Source organism: Phragmites australis, chromosome 5 (genome assembly GCF_958298935.1).
Source record: "Phragmites australis chromosome 5, lpPhrAust1.1, whole genome shotgun sequence".
Lineage (NCBI taxonomy): Eukaryota > Viridiplantae > Streptophyta > Magnoliopsida > Poales > Poaceae > Phragmites > Phragmites australis.
In genome coordinates, this window is record NC_084925.1 from 41221916 (window position 1) to 41249345 (window position 27430).

Genomic DNA, 27430 nt, shown 5'->3' on the forward strand with positions numbered 1-27430 from the left:
CCGACCACCGTCACGCCTCTCTCTCCTCTAAAACCCCACGAAATACGCGAAGGCAAGAAGGCGAGTAGCAGCGGCCGCAGCGGACACCACCTCTCTTGTCTCTTTCCCCCCACTTGTTCAATCTCTTTCCCCCCTTCTCTTCCCCCCGGAGCGCAAGAAAAACTCGGATTCTTGGTGGTTTCCCCCATCCCTCGTCCTCGATCTGAGCATTCCCTGTGTTTCCTCCAAATCTTCCGCTGCTGCAACGCAAGCTTCCCCATTTGCTGGTTGCCCTGCTCTCGCTGTGGCCAATGGCGGCCAAGAGAGGGAGAGCGAGGAGCGTCTCGGTGGCGGTGCTGCTGGTGGCCGCGCTCCTCCTCGGCGCCTTCGCTCCCGCCTCCGCGTCCTCGTACCCCGCAAGTGAGTCAGCGGGCGAGCTCGGGTTCTCGGTCTTTCGGCTTCCGGGGTGGGTTTGCTTTTGGTGGTTTCTTGCGTTCTGACAAGTTGTTTCGTTGCCGTCGCAGGGGTGGTGAGCGGATTCCTCTCCAATGCGGCGTCGGCGGTGGTGAAGCGGCTCTGGTCGCTCAAATCCACCGCTAAGACAGGTGACTGCTGAAATCTTTTTGGCGTTTTTGCTTCTCCGGTTCTTGATTCGGGTCTCTTGAAATGATTTTGCTCTTGGGTGTCGGAGCAGCGAGCGGAGCGAAGTCGATGGTGAAGTACGAGGGCGGGTACACCGTGGAGACGGTCTTCGACGGCAGCAAGCTGGGGATCGAGCCGTACGCCGTGGAGGTCACCCAGGGTGGCGAGCTGCTCGTCATGGACTCCATGAACAGCAACATCTACAGGATGGCGCTACCGCTGTCCCGATGTGAGTGAGCCCTGCCGCCGTGTTCCTATTCCCCTCTGAATCGGACATGTTTTGGTGTAACTTCCCAGTTGGGCTCTGCTAATATTATGCTGTGAGGTGTTTGGTGGCGTGGGTGCTGATGGTGTGGGTTGGTTGGTGTCATGAATTCCGGTCTGCCGTACTCCCATCTCTTGATTGCGATGGGTTTGTTAGTTTGCGGCTTGCAATCCAGCGTTTGTAATGCTTTTAAGTTGCTTTCAGTTGATTTTTGCAACTTGGTTACTTCCATTTTAGTGCAGAGTCAATATTAGTAGTTTAAACTTGTTGAGATGGGGCAATGGATGAATCGAGTCTAAAAGATGATCAGTATATCAGTCCATTGCTTGCTATTTTTAAAAGCTCACGCTAGTAAATTTCGTCAATGTGATGCTATAATTGTTTAGCACTGAAAAGGACGTCTTCACATGTTGATATCCTGACTTTGATATGAGCACTTGCCCTATACGGCTATACTGATTACCTGCGATCTACATCTCTGTTGCATTTTCCTGTAAGGCAGTGAAATACCAGTCCGTCTCTCATTGAGCAATAGATGATTTTGAGCTACACTAAATTTCGTTTTATCTTCTGAAAGTGGATTTAACAATGCAGATAGCAGGCCGAAGCTTGTTGCTGGATCCCCAGAAGGATTTCCTGGTCATGTTGATGGGAAGCTGCGAGAGGCGAGGATGAACCATCCGAAGGGATTTACAGTAGACGACAGGGGTAACATCTATGTGGCTGATGCCATGAACATGGCTATTAGAAAGATCAGTGATACAGGTAAGCTAAAATGTCCTGTGGCGGGGTAGATGCACATGGTTTTGTCTATTCCCTGAGCATCCTATGTTTGCCTTTTGGTTTTTGCTGGTCTTGTCCATCATGTATTTAGCACCTGGATCCAAAACTGCATTGGGAAAGAGAACGCCTGTTAGACAATATGAACATTATGTAGTGAGCTTGAGTAAATATGCTTAGTCTGATCTCCACAAGGCATTGTGACGAACAGAGGAAATGTTAGTTTGAGTGCTAATTGCTAAAAGTTATCCCCCCTTTTCCAAACTTTTTGTGGGAAATCTTGTTACTTGGTTTGTGGGAATGGAAGAGAAAAACCCATCTGCTAAAAAAATGTTCAGAACAGAGCAGATTTGGATTTTTCAAAAGGCACTAGAGAATAACACAACTGCACTTTTTAAATTCAGACACAGCTATTCGTGGAATATTATGATCTTCTAAAGCTACATAGGAAAAATATTAATTGAATTTTCTTCTTCTTTTCTTGCCTAATTTGTACCCATATAATTGAGATAAATATATATTGTTGATCTGTTGTTTTGGGTTGTGACTACGTGCCCCCAAATTATTGCAACATGGATAATAATATTCCCAAATTATTGCAACATGGATAATAATATTGTTACCTTCAAATGAGCTTGACGCTTGATCTTAACTGAGTTTGATTTTTTGTAAGATTCAAAGTTAGATGCTCTGCCATCATTATCCTTGTTTAATCTCTAGTAAAGGAACAAGTGCTTGACATATTGTGTTCTAATTTTAAGGGGTTACAACTATTGCTGGGGGGAAATCAAGCAGAGGGCATGTTGATGGACCAAGTGACGAGGCAAAATTTTCTACTGATTTTGAAGTCCGTTACATTGGCAGTAGCTGCTCCCTTTTGGTGATTGACAGAGGAAACCAAGCAATTCGGGAGATTCAACTCCACTTTGATGACTGTGTGTACCAGTATGAAGCTGGTTTTCCTCTAGGTATATTATACTTTGTTCCATTTTCTGCAATTATTACTGGACCTGAAAAACCTATTCCTGAAGCTTACCACCTAAACTTGTTGTTTAAGCTATTTACTCTATAATATAACTGATTACATCAAGTTTCCATGCCCACAGGAGTTGCACTACTTCTTGCTGCCGCTTTCTTTGGCTACATGCTTGCATTGCTCCAACGACGTGTTTTAGGGATGGTATCAACTGAAGATGTAAGTACCACGTGCTTAACACTGCCCTATTTTTTGAGAAAAAACATCATTTACCTTCCCTGGCAGATTAACAGAGTTAGCAAATAAAGCTAGAGTGGGCCACAAGCCTGCTGCAACCCAGCAGGCCAGCACATGAATTCGTTCCCATCAGTCTTTTGTCTCCTGGGTCCTCAGTCCTCACTATGATTGCACCTAGCCAAGAGTTACCAGTATGCGCACATGCACTTCATGCAGCATTCAAATTGGAATGGTTGGAAAATATTAGAAGTTTGAAAGTAGTACTTGGCACTAATAGATCTAATCACCAAAACTTGGAATTGAAACTTCTATATATCTAGACTAATATTATTTGAATTGCTCAATTTGAATTATATAAGACAGCTTCTTATTAATTGGATTGAGCATTTTGAAAGTTATGTAAACATCTAGCTGTCTATGATGGAAGGTTCGTCAAATATCAGAACAAAAATGATAACAGAAGAAACAGCACAATTGTTCAGTTTCAGTTTATCCTTCTGATTGTTTAGTTAAAAAAATAGTACTGGGCCAGACTTGCCATCTTACCTGCATTCTTCTTTCAGTACGTTGGTCTGCTACACATTGTTTTGAATGCAAAGTTTACCATGCAGGAGCAGGAACCTCAAAGTCCAGTAAAAGCTAAATTATCAAGCATTCCACCTCCATACCAGAAGCGACTGAAGACTTTGAAGCCTTCCCTTCGCCCCCCACTAATTCCAAATGAGGATGAATCTGGGAAACAAGAAGATGAAGAGGGTTTCTTCCCCTCCATTGGCAAACTCATCAGCGGAGCAAAATCGTCAATTGCGGAGATCGTCGGTGCAGCATTCTCCAGAAAGAAGCGCGTGAACATTCATCAGCAGCTGGGTAGACCAAACTCTTGGTCCGTACAAGAAAGCTACGCCATCCCGTGCGATGAGACCCCTCCACCATTGGATACAAGAACACCAACCCCTCGCAAGAACTACGCCTTCATGTCAAAGGAGCCGGAGAAGATCCACCACATCCGGCATGGCCGACCTCAGTTCAATGGCTGGAGCGGAGAAGCACCTCAGCAGCAGCAACAGCAGCCACAGCCTCAGCCGCAGCAAGTGCATCACCAGCAGTACCTGCAGCATCACAGGCAGTACTCTGCAGGACCCCAGACTTTTTACGAGCCGAGCTGCGAGGCCACAAACGAGATCGTCTTTGGAGCTGTGCAGGAGGGGGACAGCAACCGCCGTGCCGTGGAAATCAAGGTAATGAACTATGGTGATGCGCTGTACGAGCAGAATGGACTGCGGTACCGCAACAATTACATGAGCTACAACGGCAACAACCAGTAGAGAAAGAGTAGCTGTTCTTTCTCCGGTCACAAGACTAGAAGATTTATTGCTTCCGTTCTAGGTGTTTTTGGCGTCCTCCGTTGTACTAGCTGTAAGAAAAGAGAAATCGAGGAAGTAGTATCAGCCGCTCCTGGTTTAACTCGTGCAACGGAAAAGCTGGGTTTTGGTAGAAGAACGTCGTGATCTTGGTTCTTGGACTTCTACTGACGGTGACATATATATGTATGTAAGTGAAATGCGTTCTGATCTCGGGCTGAGTCGCCATGAATTCGTTGCGGAGATGATTTCGAATAGTTGGAGGCATTGTAGTAGCGCATGCGCTGTGTCGTGACTCGTGGGTGGCAGGCAGGCTGGGACGCTGGGCGATTTGCTCATGCAGTGGGCCGATGCTAAGTTGCTAGCGTTTGACATTTTTTTACTCCGACCAGTCACGTGGATCATCTATGTATGATGTATGGCGATGATTTCGCCTTTTGAATGCGCCGCAGGTAGCGTTTGAGGCGACGTTTCACTTGAGCATAGCGATCCGTGAACTGTGAAATGCGTGTTTTATATCCATTACCATGGGTCACACCGTTGCAGCCAGCAAGCCGAGGTAGGTGGGCAGTGAACTCAGTTCAGCGCATAGTGTGCCAATGCCACAAAGGGACGCACGGTCGGAGGAACGAGCGAGACTTCTACGTCCGGCACACTGCGCTCGTGCCCCACCGTCCGAGTCTTCTCACGGCTGGGCTGTAGCTTGCAATCCCCGCGCACCAGCCATTCCATGCCCTTCCGTCGATGAGCTCCAAATTGGAGGCATGGCCTCGGACCCGGCGCTTGTCCTCTGGCACGGCACGCCAGGCCACATGCTGCCCGCCCCACGTGGCCCCTACCACGCGGTCTTTTGAGTCAACTACAACCACACGCGCGCCGCGCGCTTGTTCCCCCGCCTCGCCCGGTTGCAATCATGTGTGCCGTGACTGGTGGCAATGCCGCTCCCAAGCAATAGAATTGCTCGTCTCCAGGACGAAGGCGCCCAAGAGTTGAAAACCTCAGAGCAGCAGGAATCAAAGATCCAGAATCATCAACACACTACTGAGAATGCACATATCCAAAAAAATGGAGTAAACGACACATTCCCATATAGCCTCCATGCGTCGGAGGTTTCCATTCTCAGAAAGCAAGAGAAAGGCACAGCTGCAAATACGACCATCTGAGCAAACAGTGCGCATAACCTATATATTGAGGCCGTAATCTTCCCAGCATATCTGAAGCTCTAAGCTCATTACCGCAAAGTGGGGGGAAAATACATCAACCAACATTTCTTATGTTCAGCTACACCTGCTAATATTTAGAACTCAAAATGCATTCATCGTAAGTTCATCACATTACACTGGAATCACAATCTATACTGCAAATTTGAGGGAAAGTACTACTGAAACTTGAAGTTACTCCCTCGTTCATTTCTGTTTGGATCCAATCATCAGCTCTCTTATTTCTTGCAAATCATGCGTAAGTAGACAGACTGATCTCATTTTCGCCTATCCTTGGCCCTCTTAAATGTTTTCTTGCCCCTGTTCTTCCACTTTTGGTTGCCTCCTGGCGTACGGCTCTCCTGAATTTCCCGTACCTTGCGCATCCTGCATTGATCGATGTCACATTCAGTTGCAGAAAAAAAAAACTCTAGCTATATGGAAAAGATCCGGTACAAGATCTGTTTTATTCTTTTCTCAGACTGGACTTCATTTTCGACATATCAAAGATGGAAAAAGGGATACGTAGTATTACTACATGCAATGGAGTCTATCACCGAAACAAAGATACATGCTCAAAACCAGGACGTCATTCTGCACTTCTGTGCATTGGAGCCTTGCTTCAGAATCCAAAATCCAAATCATAATGACAAGGCTTTATGGTATATAACTGAAATGAGTTTCTCTTGTTGCATAACTACAGACAAAAATCTCAGATAACACTAGATAACTACATTTCATAAATTCCCAGGAATATGGAGGGTCATATGCAATTAATACAACAAAACTTGCCCAGAAAACAATAAGCCAGTGAATCTACAGCGTCAATTCATGTAGATGTAAAAGCAGGATGAGCGTACCTGTAGCTCTTAAGAGATTGATCAGATAACAGCTCATCAACCAACGTTGTCTTCCGCTCCCTCTTTGTCAGCCTACTTGAGAAGAACTCAGATGCAGGCTCAATAACTGTACCAACCTAAAGCCAACATCAAATATTCAATACATCAGCTACAAAGAGGATACATACGTTTTCAACAGACCAGAAGGTCAAGATTTTGAATAAGGCTGCTGATTAGGTTACTTACTTGGAAGTACTTGGGAAGGGCCTTGGACTTTCCTGCTCTCTTGAAGTGCCTTTTCGGGTCCATTACATGCCTCAGCTGCAAAACAGAAGGCAAAAATATTATCGCATAAGCCACCCGAAGGCCAAACAGAATCACTAAAACACACAATACCAACTGAGCTGAGAGAGTTCTATCCAACATTGTGCGTTACAATTTACATTGTACCTCGACTCTAAATTAAAACAATTCCAATTTTTTTTTTTTTTTTTGTAAAAGTAAAACAGCTTCAATCAGATGGTAATGCTGTCAAATTACCATCCAAAGATGGTGCATGATGTCAGACAAATATAGATAGCGTATCCCATAGCTCAATAAACTATGGATGCTAAAATCGTGGTTATTTTCTCTTCTACTGAGTATTGAGTCAAGGCAAAAGGAGGAAACTTCTGCTTTCTTGCAGTAAAATGCTTTATGTTCACTCTACAATGCACTTCTCCAATGGCAGCTGCACAAAGATGATGTTGTTTGCTCTATCAATATTAATGTTGCTTCTCAATTTTTCCACGGCTAATTATCTGTTTTACAGGCACATACTACTGCTAATAAGGTTAACCAGAGTCAGAAGTAACATCACACCTGCAAAATCTCTAGGTCTTTCTTCAACTCAGGAGTGATACTCGGCGCCGGCATGTCGAACCTGAGAAACGAAGCAACAAACCATGATCACCCACAAACCAACCCTCCCATGAGCTAAGAATCGAGCGAGCACCGTATACATTCTCAGGGGCTAGAGCGACGCAACTCACCAGCCTTTGCCGGCGGTGTCCTTGATGTTCTTCCTGGCCAACTTGTTGGCCTTCCTGGGGTCCCTCGGGGGCACGAACAGCCCGTCCACAAGCTCACTCCCGGGCTTCCAGAGCGATCCCTGCGCGGTGCTCGGGTTCGGCGCGGGGTCGTTCTTGCTGCTGCCGCTAGTCGTCGCTAGGGAAGGCAGCTTGGGCGCCCACGACAAGCCGATCGGCGCCGCCGCCTCCGCCATCGCTGGCCTCTCGCCGCAAGTTCAGAAACCTATCGCGTCTCCTACCTCGGTGCTGGATTAGGCCGCTGCGGCGTAGTTGCGACGGGAGAGAGGAGAGCGGCGAGGCAAGGCGGCGCGGCAGCCGTGGGAGGAAGGCTGCGATTGGGCGAGCGAGTAATAGGGCTACTCGGATGCGGATGAGCTTGAGCCGTCATGTTTTTAGCCTAAAATTTTTAGTGGATATGGGCCTCCATGTGGGATATTCTGTGGCCGGAAAGCTTGATGGCCCGTGATGAGGTGGGCCGAATTTTTATATTTCTTAAATCTAAAAATTATAATAATATACAGCTGTTTCAAAAAATTGCACATGACTACTATTAGTCTATTATCATCCTTCGAATAATGACATATTTAAAAAATTAAACCAGATTAAAAATAAAATACAGCATTTTAATATCCTCAAAATTCAATACACAATCGAAATAGTCATGAAATAATTCTAAAAAAAAATATTGTATAGAGGATGTTATAATCTAAATCTCTAAAAAATTTCAAATCAAATAATTATTTATACAATGAGAAAAGAAATAGAAAATTTTATTGTACAGAGTCTCTTATTGTCTTTTCAATGAACGATAAGAGTTTAGTTGTGCAATTTTTCAAAATAGACATATATTTTTATAATTTTATATATTTAAAAAATATATAAAAAAATCTATGAGCCACTGCCACATCCATGCTCTGGGATTTTTTATTTTTATATTTTTATTCTAAAAATTGTAAATATATAGATCCGTTCTGAAACGACGACATGAGTACAGTGTTTTAAAATTTCAAAACGGCTATATATATTTATAATTTTCGGATTTAAAATATATAAAAATAAAAAAAGTCTGTGGTGTGGAGCGCGGCGGAGGACGGGAACGACACCGCACGCCTAGGATTCGGAGAAGGAAGCGCAAAAGAAACCAACCAGGCATCCGGGCCTCCAGCAAGTTTCGAAACCGACCATAAATCAAATTGAGTTGGACCCCGAGAAAACAGGAGGCCCCGAGCTCCCGGAGTCCTCCTCCTACGCGCGCGCGTCGTACCGTAGCTAACCTAACCGCGTGCGTCGTATCGTGGCAACAAGGGCAGAGAGAGAGAACGCCACCGCCGCGCGCGCGATCTCTTCTCGGAGAAATGGGGTCGCTGCCGGCGGGCTTGCCGCCGCTTCCGGCGCCGCCGGTGTCGCTGCGGTCGACGCTGGACGAGCGGGAGCCGCTGCTCGCGTTCAGTTGGGGCGCCCCCGCCACCGCGGGCGGCGGAGAGAACGCGTGGTGGGAGGAGAACGGCGGGGCCGCGAGGGCCGGGGGGTGGCTGCGGCGGGCGGCCGAGGCGGTTCGCGCGGCGGCCGCGGAGACGTCGGCGTTCGCGCGCAAGGACCCGCGGAAGCCGGTCTTCGCGGCGAAGGTGGCCACCGCGCTCGCGCTCATCACGCTGCTCGTGTTCCTCCGCGAGCCCAGCGATATCGCCAGCCACTCCGTCTGGGCCATACTCACCGTCGTCGTCGTCTTCGAGTTCAGCATCGGTACGATGCTGCTCCCTTGCCTTGGGATCACCAACGTTCCTTTTTTTTTCTTTTCCCAAACCACCGTCGTCGTCGCTGTTACTTTGAAATCTCGTTACATGACGATGGGCCGGAGCCATATCGAATTACCTCCATGAAGAAAGAAAGATGTCTTGTTGATTCATGTTCTGGCTAATGGAAGAACATGCATGGTCACGAATAATTGGAGAAGACCAAGATCGTGTAGACATGCATTAAGATTATAGCAACAAACCTTAAAAAAAAGATCACGGAGATACATACATTGATGTCAGAATTTTCAGATAACCTTTGGAAGTTTTGCAAAACTAAATTCTGCTAAGACATATTTTGTTTGCGTCCTTCTTATATCACATAACTGTATAAATTTCACATCAATAGCAACTGCTGCTATTTACCCGACTTGGTCATGAAGTATTTCACATATTCAACCTCTAATTCTGTTTCTTGTTACACAGGTGCAACCTTGAGCAAAGGGTTAAACAGGGGACTGGGAACCCTTACTGCAGGTGGGCTTGCTCTAGCAGTCGCCGAGTTGGCGGCACAGATGGGAAAATATGACATGGTGGTCCTCATCATAAGCACTTTTCTTGTTGGTGAGTATTGAGAATTGCTGAAATCATTCTGTACATAATGTATTTCCACATTTGAACATAGCTAATTAAAAAAAATATTTCTTCTTATACATTTCGATTGCTAGCATTCTGCGCAACCTTGACAAAGCTGCACCCGAAGATGAAACCATATGAGTATGGACTTCGTGTATTCCTGCTGACTTTCTGCTATATTACGGTCTCTGGATACAGCACGGGGAAATTCACTGCTACGGCTATAAGTAGATTTGTGTTGATCGCTATCGGTGCTGCTGTCAGTCTCGTCGTCAATATTGGTATACACCCAATCTGGGCAGGAGAGGATTTGCACAAGTTGGTTGCAAAGAATTTTTCTGGTGTTGCAAAATCCTTAGAAGGTATGATCATCAAACATGCATGAATAAATGGGCTTGATTATTTTTGGCTAAAATGTCTGTCAGGATGTGTTCTCATATCCTCATATGTCAAATCCACTTATGTTCTCCATTCTAGGATGTGTTGATGGATATCTGAGCTGCATGGAATACGAAAGGATTCCTTCAAAGATACTCACATACCAAGCATCTGATGATCCTCTATATAGTGGGTACAGGGCAGCTGTTGAGGCATCAGCACAAGAGGAAACCCTGGTCTGTTGTTTCTCCAAATGCAACTCTTGTGAGCTTTTTTGAATTTTTAACAAAGGTGATGTCTTTGTGCTTGTAGTTAGGATTTGCTATATGGGAGCCACCACATGGACCTTACAAGATGATGAAATATCCATGGAGGAGCTACACCAAAGTTGGCGGTGCATTGAGGCATTGTTCGTTCGCAGTCATGGCATTGCATGGCTGCATACTTTCAGAGATTCAGGTTTGTGCATCTCATGTTAGCAACAAATGATCTATTGAATTCTAGATCTCCCAGCTAAGTTCTCGTTGAAACTTTAGGCGCCACCGGAGAGCAGAAAGGTTTTCAGCGCTGAGCTTCATAGAGTGGGCAATGAAGGCGCTAAAGTGTTGCGCGAACTTGGGCAGAAAGTCAAGACGATGACGAAACTGAGCTCTTCAAACATTCTTTCAGAAGTCCACCTTGCAGCTGAAGAGCTGCAAAAGAAGATTGATGAGAAGTCTCATCTTCTCGTGAATACAGAAAGATGGGAAGCCATCCAGCGGCATGAAGGAACTGCGCAAACCCATGACGGTGCCAATGCTGCTGACAAAGAAAACAAGGATGAATTGCCCGAGCATACCGCTGTCAATCTTGGCGCAGTGCACAAGTCGAACAGCTTCGCTTCGAACCCATTCCTTGGCAGATTCGATTCGGGATCGATGGTGGACGGCTCGTTCAAGCCGCAATCATCTTGGCCTGCTCGACAATCATTCCGTCCGAGCCTGCCATTTGAAGGCGGGGAATCAACATACGAGAGCGCAAGCGCCTTGTCGCTGGCCACATTCGCTTCGCTCCTCATTGAGTTTGTTGCCCGGCTCCAGAACCTTGTTCATGCGTTTGAAGAGTTGAGTGAAAAGGCCAGCTTCAAGGACCCTGTGGAGGAACCTTCTGCAATCAGCAGGGAGACTTGTGGTTTTCTAGTTAGAATACGCAATTATTTTATGCTGAAGAAGTGATGCAGATAACAAGAAACCTAACCACTTTTGTGTAAGCTAAATGGGTAGCCAAATGTGTACACTATCCTAGGTAGAAAAATGTTCATAATGTAACTTATCTATAAAAAGATCCCTGTAGAGGAGACTGTATATACTGTACAACACAGTACACATTACAGACAAGTACAACATACAATGGGATTTATGCACAGCTCCCTGTAGAGAAGATAGGGTTTACATAAATGGAGTTGCTATTTAATAACAAATTCTAATGGCATCCACTATTTAAAATGTGCATATTTTTATCGTGAGCAATGCTCGTCAGAGGAAGAAGGGAAAGCCCTTTTGTGTTTGTGGCTTGGTGCAGTCTGAATTTGCCCACCCAATCTGCCTCCGTTGATTGTCATACACAAGTAATTTGCCGCGTAGAGAAACATCTACATCAGACAACAGGAAGGGATCATTCCAAGGTTGACAATGTCAACTATTTCACCAGATAGCATGACTTATTGAATGGGTAACGATAAAATCCAAGTGTTAAAGAAGAAAGATGCTCATCTATACCTCCGACTACAATGGTTGACCCGTGATTAATCTCCGTTCCATTAAGAAGCCCCAGACAGACATTTCCTTTATCCTGGAAATGGTCCACCAAGAAAAAGAATATATACATAACTTTTAGCATAGAACTCAGGTTAGACATGTCGATAGATGACAGAAGATCTAACAGTAACCTAGGATGAATGTAAAGAAACTTACACTGATGACCAAGTAATCCTCAGGAGAAATAGTGAATGCTTTAGACATGACAAGCCATTTTTTCCCAAAATGAAGGTTCAAGGGCTTGAAGAACTGCTTGACATCTTCCAGATACCTGGAGAACAAAATATCGTTAAGGGCAGGTAGTTTCACTGATGCAGAGTTGCCTGCTCAAATTCCTCTCTGAAGGGACAATCTATTATAGTTCCGTTATTTTACCTCACAGGAAAGTCAGATTTCCAGCATAAAGGTAATGTATGGTCTGAACTATCTTGGACAAAACCCAGGGAGACATATTTATTCTGTGCATTTAAAAGAAAGTTAGTAAGACGATTTTGAATATTCATCCTTATGAACAATTGCTAGCATTACTCGCAGCTGCAATAATGTTTTCGTATATTTCATCTGGGAGGTATGTATACGAGCTTCCACTGTCAAAAATCACTTGAACCGAGTTTCCTGCCTGTTCACGCATACTGAGCTGTTGATCTACATATTTTACACTCTGGACCTCTGTGTGATATAAGTTACTGGAAATTTGAAAAAAAAAAGGTCATGAATGAGAATGGGAGGACTTTGTCTAAGATTTTTAGGATTGTTGCAAAGAAAGAGCAAAGCAATTCTGCTAAAGATATATGACCCAAAAGGGAAATGGTGATGATGGCAATACATGCAATTAAATTTGCAAATAAAAATGACAATACTTACTCTGGACCACTTCGAATAGAAGTCCATGTCATTCCCCATCTAGGTACATAATTATCACCTAGAAACATATATCCTCCACCACCTTGCTCTCTAGTGATACAATGGCCGAAAACATTGGAAATAATCCCGTGCATAGCCAGCTGATTGGGAAGGCTTATCGCTGCACTGCTAAGTCCGAGGATCCCATCAGTCTTTGCTGGCCGGATACGGGTGGTGGATCAGAGAAGGATAGTCACAGCCCAAGTCTCTCAACAGCTAACCTTGTAAGCATCAGTGATGGTGCCCCTAATCACTCATCTTCAAGTGGGAAAAATGAGTTTTGGCTTGTCAGAATGGAGAAACCCGGAGTTGAAGTCGTGACAAAGGCACAAATGGTGGACCACTATACCCAAATCCTAATGAAAGTGTTGGGGAAGTATGTAGTCTCACCAGCAACCTAACTACTACTTCCTTGCTATCTGTCTGCCCTGTGAGTGATAAGATTACCCAGTGAAAAGGATGCCCAAGTTAGCATATATCACATTTCATGGGAGAGGGATTATGGTTTCTGCTGTCATATTGATGAAGAGTGCGCAAAGGAGTTAGCTGGTGAGCAACTTGGGCAATGATACCCTTTACAGAGAATTCTATTTTTTTTTTCTGTCGTTGGATACACTGAGACAAATTAACTTTGCATACCAGATGTTCCTGTTCGACCAGATACTAATTTTGGATCGGACAACAAAGATTACAAAGGTTCTTGCTCATCCCTTCTGCATCTGATGAATCCCCACCCATATATATTTTTTACACTGTTGTCTTGAACTCTGTCATAGTTTTTCCATCCTGCCAGTTCTATATGTCATTGATAACCAAAATTCCTGTCTCGCTGTTCAAGACCTGCTGTGGTGCATTTCAACATGGGGAAACATCAACTCTGCTAGGCAAATCTTGTGCCATGATTTAACTTTCCATTCTAACGAGATATTTAGAGTTAATGGTCTGGAACTTTGGATTACTCTACCACAAGCAACCCCTTTGAACTAGTTTTTGAAACCAGGCAGTTTCTAGAATCAATAGGTTCCGGTTTTTTGCCCCAAAACTGAAACCCTGTCTTTTCCTACTAAGCAGCATCATGCTCTATAGCCAGTCTTACTCCCTACCAGCTAAAAAATGGAGTGATCTTTTTGGGCCTCATTCTCTGACCTGATCAACAATAAGAAGGATGCCATTTATATTCCATTTTTATTGTTAATCCTTGGGTCTTAATTTGGTATGAACCTGTTGATTCTGTTACACTTTGTACCCTCACTGGAAACATACCTAGTAGGTCTAGGGTACACGTACACCTTACAGTTTGAGTATTCGTGCCTTTGAGCAAGTGTGGATAAATAACCAGAATGTAAATGCCGTTCATGGTTTCAGGTGATGATAGCTTGAAATCGTCAGAAGGGACTCGCGTAGGTGATGTCAAAACTAAAAGGCTCTTTGTTACAGGTAAAGTAACTAGCATGCATTTTAGCTCATTTGTTTGTTCACCTATCATTTGCATGTGGATGATGTCTTCTCTGCTTTACCGAAAGTAACATTTCTGTGCCCTTTCAGTCGAACTTAGTATATTGAGTCAAGCTGAATTTTTAATTTTATTATCTTGTGGATAGCTGAGTTTCGTAAATTAGACAATTGAAGCCTACTTGAGAACGGGTAGCCCTGCTTAGAACTATTGGGTATACACAAGACAGGAGTAGAAAGGAAGTCTTCATCAAAAATATGAAATGCAAAGAGTCTTCATCAGATTACTGGTCATAAGAGAATGTGAGATGCAAACTAATATTGCTCCCACTTGTAAGGCCAACAGCATTAGCAAGTATTCGCTATGGTAGAAAATCAGATCTGTTTTGATCTTGCTGTTCATATTTTTTTGTCTACTATTTATGGCAGGGCTTTCGTTTTACACATCTGAGAAAACCTTACGGGCAGCCTTTGAGCCTCTCGGTGAGCTGGTTGAAGGTTTGTGATTGTACTGCAGAAATGTTGTGTACCCATTCATTCATCTCTTTGCTTTTGAGATGCTGATTCATCGAACTGCTTTATTACAGTAAAAATAATAATGGATAAGATATCAAAAAGATCGAAAGGGTATGCCTTCATAGAATACACTACCGAGGAAGCTGGAGCTGCTGCTCTAAAAGCAATGAATGGACAGGTAGGTGATTGAAATCCTTTTGCCACTGCTAGCGTTTTTACGGTAGCAGGATATTCATACACCTCTTGAAACTCACGGTTATGCTTTTATTTGCAGATAATAAACGGCTGGATGATAGTTGTTGATGTTGCTAAAACCAGACCGAAAGACCGTCAATTTAGTCGACCTAATCAAACATTGCAACCACCCTATCATACGAGATGACTGTTTAATGTACAGAACATCACAACTGTAGAGTAGAGATAAGGGGCCACTAGTTCGGGCATGTCGAGCTGCCTGGTCCGATTGTACCTAAGTGCCCTGCTCTTGTGCTAATTGCTGGAGGATGCTCCCAGCAAAACATGTAAATGCAGCTAAACATGTAAATGCAGCTAAAGTGTACAAGTACTAACTTACTAAATCAATTTAATTATTCTCTGATACTCGGCATTGTTCTTGTTCATATGAGTTCGAATAGATATTTTATATGATGTAATTCTATTAACAAATGATGCACTGTTCCTCCAAAAACAACTATTCCAACTGTACAAGCAACAAAAAATTCTATGATCAAAATCAGAAAGAGCGAATGTTTCAGGTTCACATTCAACTGATGTCAAATTAGGTTTCAAAACTTCCAACATCTGATAAATACCCTCGCTCTCCGTGTGCAACTTGTCTGCAGTGGCAAAGGAATGTACATTTCCATCCACCTCGATCCAGCTGAGACCAGGTTTCTTCGTTACCCCATGCTCCTCCATCCTCCTCCTCGTTCTCTTCAAGTCCTCCCATTGTTTAGCTCCGGCATACATGTTCGATAACAACACATACGAGCTGCCATGACTTGGTTTTGCGTCTGCCAGCTTCGAAGCAGCGAACTCTGCCATCTCGACATTGCCACGGCTACGGCAGGCAGCCAGCAGTGAGCTCCAGATTACAAAGCCCGGATCTTTTGGTAGACTATTGGCAAGATTAAAGGCCTCCTTCAAGAACCCAGCACGGCCAAGGAGATCAACCAAGCAGCCATAGTGTTGGATCGTCGGCCTGATGCCCATGCTCCTCAGTAGGCCGAAGTACTTGAAACCTTCGTCGACAAGCCCGCCATGGCTGCAAGCGTTCAAGACGGCCACAAAGGTGACACCATTAGGCTCAATGCCCAACTGCCTCATCTCGCCGAACAATCTCAATGCCATCTCTGGGTGACCATGTGCTGCGAAACCCCCGATCACAGAGGTCCAGTGCTCCACATTCTTGTTGGCGACGGTTTTGAAGCAACTGTGTGCAGCACCCATGCTCCCGCACCTTGTGTACATTTTGATCAGCGCAACACCAAGGTCACCGTCGAGTGAGAACTCCCGACGGAGAACATACCCATGCGCACTCCTCCCAACTCCAAGAAGGCCAATATCACGAACCGCCGATATGAAGCCGACCATGGTGGTCTCATCTGGCGCCAAACCATAAACCGCCGTCATCTCGACAAACAAGTCCACCGCCTCCTGCGCCCACCCGTGCCTCGCAAATCCAGTGATTACGGTGTTCCAGGAAACCACATTGCGTTCGGGCATTTCCACAAACAGCTCCCATGCAGCATCCAAGTCACGGGCTCTGACAAGCCCGTCAAGAAGCACGTTCCAGGAGACCACTGTCCTCTCCGGCATTCCGTCGAACACCTTCCGCGCGTCGTCCGCGCGGCCAAGCCGCGCGTAGACACGGACCAGGGAGGTGGAGGCGTGGACGTCGGAGACGGCCCGAGGGACGCCAGACTTGACTAGGAGCGCGTGGATCTGCTCGGCCTCGGCCCCGGCGGCCGGCAGCCGCGCGCAGGCCCCAAGCGCTGGCATCAGCGCCGGATTGGCGTCGAGGGCGCGCCCGGCGCGGTGGTGCGCGCGGAAGGCGCGGAGCGCGGCGTCGCCCGAGGGACTTGGCGTGGCATTGGAGGCGGGCCTGGAGGGCCGTGGATTTGGCGGGAAACAGGAGGCGCCGGAGGAGGGCATCATCGTCCAACCCAAAATGTTCATATTTGCGAATGGCCGGCTTATAAGAAAGGAGCTTCCAAAAGCAGCGTCTGTTTGGGCTTCCGGGTTACAGGGGCAAGTAGAGAGAAAAAAGCGTAAGATCCTAATTGGCAGAGCTTAGCTTCAAAATCTATGGAGATTTGAAATTTAATAGATAAAATAAAATAATTTAAATATCTATTTTAATTCAAATAAAAATAAGATGTCTCAATTAAACTCTTTAGTCTATCTATAGTTTTAGCATAAAAATTCTTTTTTTAACAGAGAGTGACCTCTATTTCTATTAAAAGCAAGTAACATATTACACCTATCGGTTCAAACAACAAACGAAGGAAAAAAATAGCAAACACATCGACCAGACCAAGGTTACTAGCACCAAAGATAAGCATACAGGCAACAAAGACACATTACAGCTTCCAAACATTTGACTGTACCATAGAGTTAGGATGAAAATTGTAGTTCAAGCATCTCTTTGTCATCCTCTTTGAGTAATATTTTTTAACTCTGTAAGAAGGAAAGACCTTTAAAAAAAAAATTAATTGTCCTATTGCGGAAGTCTTTTTAATCGTCATCATGTTTCGAACATTTCACATCGCCCAGCAAAGACCTGCAAAACAGAAAAGACCTAGTTTTGTAGGTAGATTCAGTTTCTGAGTCAACCATCCAAGAGTAAAGTTAAGGGTCCATGGTTGCTCAGATCAGCTAAAGCAATTCTTAATAGCACTCTATGTGAATTTAGCAAAAACGTATTGAAAGAAAATATGATCTACATTTTCTTTTCTCCCACAGAGACAGTAAGCTTTACTACCCTTCCAACCTTACCTTTTTAAGGTGGATGTGGTTTGGAGTCGATCATTAAATATCTGTCAGAGAAAATTTTTAATATTCTATGGCACCTGACATTTTCAAATTTCCTCACTAATTCTGCTTTTCACCCCATCCAAAATGAAGCAGTATAAGGATTTAGTGGTAAAATTCCTAGACTTCTTCAGAGCCCAGTGTACTGCATCATCTAGGTCATCCAAACCAATGGGGATAATCAACGTCTTCAACTCTTTATATCTCCCTAACTCTAAGGGTGTCAGCTCTCTTCTGAAATTGATGCTGAAAATACCTGCCTCAAAACTCCAAAAATTCTTAACTAGCTCCAAAAATTCCAGAAGCTGAAGCCCAACCAAACACACTCTAAATAAACAAAGCCTAAGTCTAATGCTCCGTTACTGCAGCTTTTGGCATGGCAGATGGCTGGATAGAAGGAAAAAAATTCGACACAGGTTCAGATCAGCGGCAGTGTTAAATGAAAAATGTAAATTTTCGTCACGGAAAAATCAATAATACAATACAGATTGTTTTACCGTATACATTTCAACAAAAGAAAAGGAAAAAAAAAAAGAAAAACACCGCTGAAATTTGGACCCGAATTAATCATTCAGTTTTTGTTGAACTGAAATACTGAATCCACATACGAGTATACGACTTATGGTGAGTCGAGACGGTAGATTTGGCTGATGGCTGCTGTGTGCTTACCTGCTGCTGTGTGCGGTGTTCCAATGTGCTTGCTAGTGCTTCGTCCACGGCTCCCGCGGTGCGCCCCCTGGCCGGTGGGCGAACATGGTGTTTTGAGCTGATTTTTTTGAGATAGATGATAGTATCTTTCGCACCACAGATTTTTTTTTAAAATAATTTATGACTAGTTCAATAATATTTTGAATTTTAAAAGCATTAAAACTCAATATTTTTTACTTTTAAACTCGACAGATCTCTATCGCCCTTACAACGGGGACAACAATAGTCTAGATTTGCAAAATTTTTAAAACAGACATATATATACTTGATATTTTTTATTTAAAAAATATATAAATTAAAAAGTTCGGTAGCGTGGGGAGAAGAATATGGGCCGCTGGAATGCTGTTTTGGGATGGAGAGGATAGGTATTGACCCAATACAGTGTATGCCCACACAAATGTCTAATACACCCATAATATATTCGACTTTTTGCCAAAAAAAGAATCGAGCATTCAACTGAATGCCCTTGAATCAAGCTGGGTCTGCCCCTGGTTCAGATATACGGAACAATATGCCAAAGCTTTGGTCTTGCATTCAGAATGCATTTCTTCTGACAGACCAAGAGGACAACATAAGATAGCGTGGACACGGACAGCGCACGGTGAATACACACGGGGAAGTCAGCGTATGATGCACAGTTTTTGTGGCTCCATCACCATCACGTACTCTAATCGGATTCTAATGTGGAGGTTCTAGGTACAAAACAAACCCAAGTTCCACGAGTGGCTGCTCCTACAAAAGAAAGTGCCAAGAGGTATGCCCAATTTGCGAACTGTGCAGAAGCAAATTAAGATGAAACTGCTGTCCATCTTACGGTAATCTGCATTCCACCTTCTCTTGTCTAGTGTGGCGATTCTTGTGCCGGCCGGTTACAGACAGCTCTGGATCAAGCGGCATCCTCCTTTCTGTCTGAATGGTGGTCCGCAACCGCAATAACTACAGTAACACAGCACATAGCAACTTAGGGCATGTATAATGTAAAGATGCTTAGACAAATGCTTAAAGAGAGAGAATAGATGCTACATCATTAAGCGTATGTACAAGAGCCGTAATCTAATATGGGAACCGTTATTTTATAGATGATTAAATAGTTTGATAAACGTAAGCGCCCGCCATTCAAGCATCCATCTGCCCAATGCACACGACATGGTCCAGCAATAGGTTTACGCTAGTAAGGATAGGCTTGTAGCGATCTGTGGTCATTTTGACAGAATCAAATTAAGTAGTTAGTTAATTAAGTTAAACTTGAGTAAATTTATGGATACCTGCGGATAGATCCATGCCCATCCCTATACGCTAGCTCCCAAGCGCCTGCCTCCATAGGTTCCGCTCATAGCGGCGATTGCCTGCTCAAGCGTCAGACTCCGTCCGCGAGAGTCCGCAGCCGGCCGCGCATGCTCCACTGTGACAAGATATTGCATGACTTCCTTGAAGCGCCAGCGCCACCCAGACGCTTGGAACGTATGAAAAGAGAGAAATCGCAGGACATTTCAACAACAGCACCTTGACGAAGATCGAGTCCTAGGTCAGGCTAGGTTATCTAACAATCTGTGTTTGGGAAGAGGAGGATGGCACTAGCTAGGATGGGTCAAAACTGGAATGACGATGAAGCCAGCGGGGAATGGAACGGGATCTTCTGACATTGTCATTGTGCCTCAACGATAGAGGCAAACAGTAAAATAAGTTTACTGCTACAGTGCGTCTGACGTCACGGTTCATATGAATACTGTACGTATGTACTGTTCACTAAAAGTATATATTTACTGTTTATTATCTACTGTAGATCTAGATCTAACCCGCTCCTGCTCAAACGTACGACTAAGATATAGCAAAGTTAGAGACACTGTAGCTCTCTAATTTTACTCTACGGATATAAGAGGATTCCATTTCATATGGAACGGAATGGGAGTTTGAGACTTCATCTCTAAAGATAAGTGTTTGAACCGGAGGAAACGAGTTTTTTTGACAGAGAAGGTTGTCTATTATAGTGGGTTTTCGATAATTTTCTCAAAAACCATTTCTTTAGGATGTTTCCAGTTGAGAGCTATCTTAGCCACTTGAGGGACTTCGACATTTTTTTCCTGAAAGCAAATATGGTCGAATTCATTTTTTTTTTTTAGAACAGGGCTCCCTTATCCGGTCGAATCCATCTTCTTTCGAGAACGTGCAAGGCACGTATATCATTAGTGGTGGAATCCATCTTAAGCGTTGCTTACATGCTACCTACTCCGTCTCAATAATATTTATTCGCAAACTGCATGGCACCCAGCTAGGAAAGTTTTAATGGAAAGTGAACATGGTACAGTGGCTAATGGGTACACTAATTTTTTTTCCCCTCGATCGGCAAATACTGCTTCGAGATTACGGAAGGGAATGAAAAATAATGTGGCGGTGCGTTGGTCGCTATGCATCCCGAAACCTTTTCTCGACAGGTATAGTTTCATCATACGGCCACTTTAGTTTCGTGCAGGAAAAATGCGTGGCCACTTTGCCTTTGCTTTCCTCAAAGTGGTTTGAGCCTCGGAACTTGGAAGCCCTTGGGTCGATGATGCGAACAAAACTGATTGGTCCATCCAATGATGTACCATGTGGGTTCGGCGGCAAACGTGAGGCAGCTCCGGAGCACGAAGCCGAGGATAGTCTCCTTTCAGTTTCCGAAGCGATCTCTGGTGCGTGGTGTGCACGTAACACGCTCCCGTTGCTGAAGAGAGGTTTATCACTACGCGTGCGAATTAAACTAGAGTAGTCATCTTCTAGAAATACACATTGCTAAAAAAAAATCATCACTATCGATTTAAAAATTATATTACTGCTGATTTTTGAACCGATAGTGAATAAACGGTAGTGATTATACAAATTATCAGTGTTGGTTCTTCAACTTATTATACCGAATTTGTATATTTATCACTGCCGGTTCGTATGAAACCGACAGTGATACTCAGTTAAGATAAAAAAAATTAAACATTCAGACATTAATTTAATCAAGATTTATATTACTAACCACCATAATATTTAAGTTTATACCGCACTAATTCTACTGTACACTAAAAGCTAACGTTATGCATATGGCCACATGCAAAACCCTAAACCCTCGTGCGTAAAATCCCTAAACATAATCACCATAATATTTGAGTTTATATCACACTAATCCTACTGTACACCAAAAGCTAACGTTATGCATATGTGTAATACCGAATAATTGAGAGAGAAAAAAAAAGATTTGATCAAATAGTTGACTTTTTGATCCATTGCTCGTATGGAAGATAGGAGATCGTGATTGCGTTCATCTCATTGAGACGAATCTATTTTGCTATTTATATATCCGTTCCGAGTATTTTGTGACCTGTAGCAAATCTAATAAATTTAGATCGTTGGTTGTTTTAAAATAAAAAATAAAAAAAGATAAATACCGAATGGATCGACCCTTAACCCGATCTATTCAGCCTCTGGTGTTCATCCAGAGCCTCTCGCTCATCTCTTTCTTTCTCTCTCTCCTAGCCAGCTCGCGTCGTGCTGTCGCCGCGCGCCGCCCTCCACCTGCCGTCGCCGGCCTGCTCGCTGCTGCCGCCGCGCCACTGCTGCTCGCCGTCAAGCGCCTGCGCGCCGCGCCGCGTGCTACCACCGCGCGCGCGCTGCTGTCTGCTTGCCATGCGCGCGCGCCGCGTGTTGCTGCGTGCCGTCATCCCGTTGTGCCGCTGTGCTTTGTGCCGGCTGCCGCGCGCTGTGCACTAACCGAAGCAAGCTAGAAAGAGAGAAGCTAGAAGAGCAAGAAATAAGAAAGAAAGAAGAAGCAAGAAAGAAGAAGTCAGGAAGGAAGAAAGGAAAAAAGAAAGAAGGAAAGAAAAGAAAAGAAAGAGAAAAGAAAAGGAGAAAATAAAAGAAAAGAAGGAAAAGAAAAGAAAAAGGAGAAAAAGGGAAAAAGGGAAAAGATGAGAAAGTTAAAAATTTCGTAATTTTGTTGGATTCCTCGTCGATTCTATCTAAGGTGATTCCTCAATAATTCCTAGACGTTTGTGGTTGGATTGAATCGAATCAATTCTCATTGAACATGTAATCGATAATCTAATTCGTTTGCAATAACCGTCGTTTGAGCATAGATGTGACATTTGAATTGGAATATCCATTTCCTTCAATTAAGCAAAGTTTAATTAGAGAGAGATCTAATTTGGATCTGAAATGGAGATGTCACTTTGAATCATGCTATTTGAATTTCTGTTCGACGTGTTTTGAAATAATATCATGTATGCGACGTTTTCAGGCGTAGGATTGACGCTTCTCATTATATATGTGTTTTAGATGTGCTTTAGTACTAAAATATGTTTGTGCAGGTGGTAATGCTTCCAGGCGTATCTAATTGAATTCTTTCGTCGCCTTCGGTAAAAGGCAAGTAACGTGGGGGTGTAATTCAATGCTATGTTTATATTCATGTCTTACTTCTTTCACAGATAAAATTGAAATATATGATATTTTCTAATTTATTCATATGATGAATGATCTCGCATTTGACGAATTAAATCAATGTCATTTCATTGATTTTGATTATATCGTTGATGTCATGAATAAGTAGTGGTGATACTCATGAAAAAGAATCATCAAAAGAAAAATAAGAATTGACGTCAATTCACATACGTATATTTGCATTTATGCATTTCATATGGTGATAAAAACCGATCACTGCCATCGTGCATAATTCGTACCGGTACATAGAATTGCATGAGAGGTTGGCATCGTCCAGCGCAAAACTCTCAAATGGAGTTGCATCATGACATTCATACATTTATACCAGAATCCGAAAGGGATTAGTGTCATGATATATAGGAGACCGTATTGGAGATTGTTGTTGTGATTCCGTTGACAGGTGAATCAAGATTGTTATGGCTTAAAACTCATATGTTTTGGTTTTTCGTGGTGAGAAAAATGATTGTATCTGAAATACTCTTTAATCTAGTGAGATATGTTTATATTCATAGCCGTTACTTGCTGAGCTTGTCTCACCCTGTTAACTCATTTTTTTCAGTACACTTAGTTTGTTGACGTGCATTTTTTTGATGAACTTGGTTTGCACGCACTACCTTATCACAATACCGATAATGTAAACTTATGTTTGAAAACCATATTTTTGGAAGTATGTTGTTCGTACTGTAATAAACTTTGTATTTGAATAAGTAATCCTGTATATGGTGTAGATAGATATATGTTGTGGTTACGTTATTTATATCATATTTTGTTTGTCTGTGAATTGTGTGGTCAGTTATATCGTAACTATAGAGGAAATTGTCGGAGGGTGAACTTCTGTCGCAGGGATCCTGGGGACCCCTTTTTAGAGATTCGACCGGGGGATGATCCTGAATATGTTCGCCGGAGAAATAAATGGGTATGAATGCGATGGTCGGTGGGGGTGGAATGATCTAATGCGGAACGGAGTAAATGCACCAGCGGTTAGACAGGTTCGGGCCGCACGGGGGCGTAACACCCTACTCCTGTATGGATACTATAAATGCCCTGAGAAAGTCCATCAAGGATGTTGCTGGTTACAAGAATGTTTATCTATCTTAGAGCCTGGGGCTCTTTGTTCTTCGGCCTGTGATCTTCTCTTCTCTGTTTATGAGCAATTGTTTCCTCTTCCGAAGCTTGTCTTTTTTTACCCTTGCTTTCTTCTGTGCCGCCGGCTGCTTTAAATACCCGCCGGCAGCAGCGTGCCTCGAACGGGAGGGGGGGAACGAGTTTCGAGATACCATAAATGGAAAGGGCGTCATCATTTCCTCTAGGTGAAGTGACCGGGGGTGGAAAATGTGTCCCACGCCCGGTCGTCCGTCACCATAAATGCACTGGCAACGGGCGCCGTGGAGAGGGCCCACCGGGCAGCCGCAGAGCGGTCCGGCGTGCCCGCCCTGTCTTGTTCCCCTGCCACAGCAGCGTGGTAGACGGAACGCCTCGGCCCTTACGACGTTATCCCGAGACGGGCCGGATGGCACGGGATGGGACCCGTGCATTCAATGACCGCACGCCCTTCTGCCAGAACGTGGCAGGAACTGACACCGAGCGCGGCGGGAGCAGTCGGAGGTGACAGACCACGCGCGCTCTTTAAATGCGGCCTTGGGCCTTTGCACCTCATCGGTGGGTCCCTCGGGGACCACTGTCAGGGGGCTTTCTGGGTCGTCGGGGAACCGAGTGCTCGGGGGGTCACTGTACACCTCCCCGGACACTCTCTCCCGAGAATGCCCTTTCTTGATCCTCGGAAAACCGAGTGCTCGGAGGTATTGTTCACCTCCCCGAGCACTCTCTCCCGGGCACACTTGTACGGATCCTCGGGGGGCCGAGTGCTCGGGGGCTGCTGCACACAGCCCCGAGCACTCTCTCCCGGAACTTCCTTCGTGGGTCCTCGGGGTACTTGGGCGCCCAGGGAGCCACCGCTCGCGGCCCCGAGCACACTTCTTCCGGTACTTAGCCTTGCTGGTCGTCGGGGGACTCGGGTGCTCGGAGGTCACCGTATACCTTCCCGAGCACTTTCTTCCCGGTACTTAGACTTCGTGGATCATCGGGGAACTGGGGTACTCGGGGACCACCGACTGTGGCCCCGAGCGCCCTCTCCTGGGACTTGATCTTTTTCACCTTACGGTGGAGACTCCGCGGGATGACGCCATGTGGCTGATTGCTGGCCTGGCCTCGGGATTCGGGGACCCCCAGTTCCTGATACACCGACAGAAATACTGCTAAATTTGTTTATATTCGAATAAAATATGTTTAGTTGTAAAATAGGGTGTTACAATACGGCCACACACAAAACTCTAAACATGTGCGCGCAAAAATCCTAAACGCGTGTGACTAAGCTACTGATCGTGACGATACTCAATCCACTATAAGAAGTCATCATCGCTGTCGGTGTCCTCATCGTGAAGCCGAGCATTCACGCATGTGAAGATATACGGATTTTGTATATCACTACCGGTTATTAAAGGCATGTCTTTTGATGATCTAATATCATTGTCGGTTTTTAGCTACAATCGATAGTGTTAATCATTATTACTATCGGTTCTAGTTGGCTCGACATTTTATATACGTATGTAGCTTCCAAACCGATATAAATGCCAGTTATTTCTGAATTGAAGGGAAGAGGAAACGCGGGTGGCTCTTTATATAATAGTAACAACAGTACAAAACTAGGGTACTATTTGGCCTTTGCTGAAAGACTGAACTATAAGTATATGAGGAGAAGTCATCGCTTCTTAGTCATATAATATCTAGAAAATTTTATATGGTGGACCCACATGAATATAAATTATGTAGTTTTATTCAGAAGAAAAAATATTTTCTAAAGCACAATGGCATGTTGAGAAGATCATATAAACAGTTGAGGAAATGGACTCCTTTTTATTAGAAATAACCGATGACACGCATAATCTATAAGCACCATATTTACGCCCTTACAAACGCATATACATTCTAAATACATACTAAACTTATAGAGTGCGAATATACACATCTTACTAAAGATATCCTAGCTCGGACCTATCTCAGAAGTAACTAAGAATTAAAACCCTAATGAGTACCCGCACCGAAGTTAGACTTCGAACACGAACAGATTCGATCGCTCACCTGGCGAATTTGCCAAACGACTTTCGGCTCGTTCTCGTCGAGGAAATAGACTCATCTGTATCTTTAGATGAAGTATTAGATTGTACACGTATCAAGCCATGGTTCGGCATTGAGTTTGACCCTATGACAGACGTGTATTCGAAAAATAAGATATTTTACTGAAGGTGTTCCACACACTATTTCTCATATAATATAACGTTAGTATGTCGTTAGTCCCTATTCTCTCTTTCTTCCGCCAAGTTGTCCTCTAATGAAACGTTGTCGATGGCGGGTTATTTCAGATTGTAATCTAAAGATGAACATAGTGTAACTTTCTTTATATATGTTTTGTCTCTTAAATGAAAGCCTAGGTCATTCTTGCTGGAAAGGAACATAAGAGCGACTCTAAACGGCTCTCTACTTCCCTTCTTATCTTAAATTTTAGCAAAAACGGCTAAAAATATCTCTCTAACCGATTTTCTATCTAACTCTCTATTTTTAGACTTCCTATTTATCCTCTCTTGCTCCTCACATTTAGCAAATGGAAGAGATTCCCTATCTAGCTATTGCTGCTCTTGCGCAAGTAAGGAGATGAGAGGAGGAGAGAGAGAGCAGGTGAGAATTGACAGGTGAACATGCGTTGTAAGAGTAGTTATCATATAAGAACACACGTTGTAAGAGTAGTTACCTCACAAGCACACGCATTGTAAGAATTTATAAGAGCATTTATCACACAAGCACACGTGTTGTAAGAGCAGTTATCATTAAAAAACACACGCTGTAAGAGTAGATACCTCACAAGCACACGCGTTATAAGAATTTATAAGAGTAATTGTCACACAAGCACACACGTTATAAGACAGTTACAACACAAACACACACGTTGTAAGAATTTGTAAGAGCAGTTACCATACAAACACACATATTGCAAGATAAGTTACATACAAACACACGCGTTGTAAAAGTAATTACTATATAAGCACACACTTGTAAGAATTTGTAAGAGTAATTACCACATAAACGCACGCGTTGTAAGAGCAGTTAGAAATATAATCGTTGAAAATAATACTATTTAAATATGAAACGATTATTTGTAGTTACAAGATATTAATAAAATAGAGGTGGATGGATTATATGAAGGCAAATTTAAAAAACTGGTTGAAACAAGTTAGAAAGTAGGAAAGGAAATCTGAATCCTATTTAGAAGAATAGAGAACCAGAAATAGAAATTGAATTGGAATCTCTCTAAAGACATTCTTTTTGAGCTACACCGGTTAAGAGCTGTGATTGTACGTAATATGATAAAGAACATGAACCAGCAATATTGCTTGTCGGTGTTTCAGAGATGCGAA

The 27430-nt window shown here is 43.8% G+C and overlaps 6 protein-coding genes across 6 annotated transcripts; 3 read left to right on the forward strand and 3 right to left on the reverse strand.

Annotated features, from left to right (window-relative positions):
• Positions 1–4573, forward strand: LOC133919722 (uncharacterized). The gene is made up of 7 exons (XM_062364212.1): positions 1–399; positions 504–584; positions 674–850; positions 1481–1651; positions 2428–2634; positions 2773–2861; positions 3491–4573. The coding sequence occupies exons 1-7, from the start codon at positions 291–293 to the stop codon at positions 4202–4204; spliced, it is 1548 nt and encodes a 515-aa protein (XP_062220196.1). The 5' UTR covers positions 1–290; the 3' UTR covers positions 4205–4573.
• Positions 4574–5400: 827 nt separating this feature from the next.
• LOC133919723 (rRNA-processing protein fcf2-like) lies at positions 5401–7703 on the reverse strand. Its single transcript, XM_062364213.1, has 5 exons — positions 7310–7703; positions 7140–7200; positions 6525–6599; positions 6300–6415; positions 5401–5826 (listed from the first exon to the last, which is right to left on the reverse strand). The coding sequence occupies exons 1-5, from the start codon at positions 7540–7542 to the stop codon at positions 5718–5720; spliced, it is 594 nt and encodes a 197-aa protein (XP_062220197.1). The 5' UTR covers positions 7543–7703; the 3' UTR covers positions 5401–5717.
• Positions 7704–8703: 1000 nt separating this feature from the next.
• Positions 8704–11309, forward strand: LOC133918073 (aluminum-activated malate transporter 9-like). The gene is made up of 6 exons (XM_062361834.1): positions 8704–9091; positions 9568–9705; positions 9810–10079; positions 10195–10331; positions 10408–10554; positions 10632–11309. Exons 1-6 carry the CDS (start codon positions 8704–8706, stop codon positions 11307–11309), a joined length of 1758 nt encoding a protein of 585 aa, XP_062217818.1.
• Positions 11310–11609: 300 nt separating this feature from the next.
• LOC133918074 (aspartyl protease APCB1-like) lies at positions 11610–12955 on the reverse strand (the record flags this gene model as incomplete). Its single annotated transcript, XM_062361835.1, has 6 exons — positions 11610–11725; positions 11853–11925; positions 12048–12162; positions 12267–12349; positions 12424–12577; positions 12756–12955. Coding segments are annotated over 6 exons (741 nt in total), but the record flags the coding sequence as incomplete, so codon positions are not given.
• A 3-nt stretch (positions 12956–12958) lies between these two features.
• LOC133918076 (organelle RRM domain-containing protein 1, chloroplastic-like) lies at positions 12959–15227 on the forward strand (the record flags this gene model as incomplete). The annotated part of the gene is made up of 7 exons (XM_062361836.1): positions 12959–13170; positions 13246–13343; positions 13437–13490; positions 14160–14231; positions 14676–14744; positions 14834–14940; positions 15037–15227. Coding segments are annotated over 7 exons (720 nt in total), but the record flags the coding sequence as incomplete, so codon positions are not given.
• Positions 15228–15335: 108 nt separating this feature from the next.
• On the reverse strand, positions 15336–16916 carry LOC133918077 (pentatricopeptide repeat-containing protein At3g22690-like). Its single transcript, XM_062361837.1, has one exon. The coding sequence runs from the start codon at positions 16914–16916 to the stop codon at positions 15336–15338; it is 1581 nt and encodes a 526-aa protein (XP_062217821.1).
• Positions 16917–27430: the final 10514 nt, after the last annotated feature.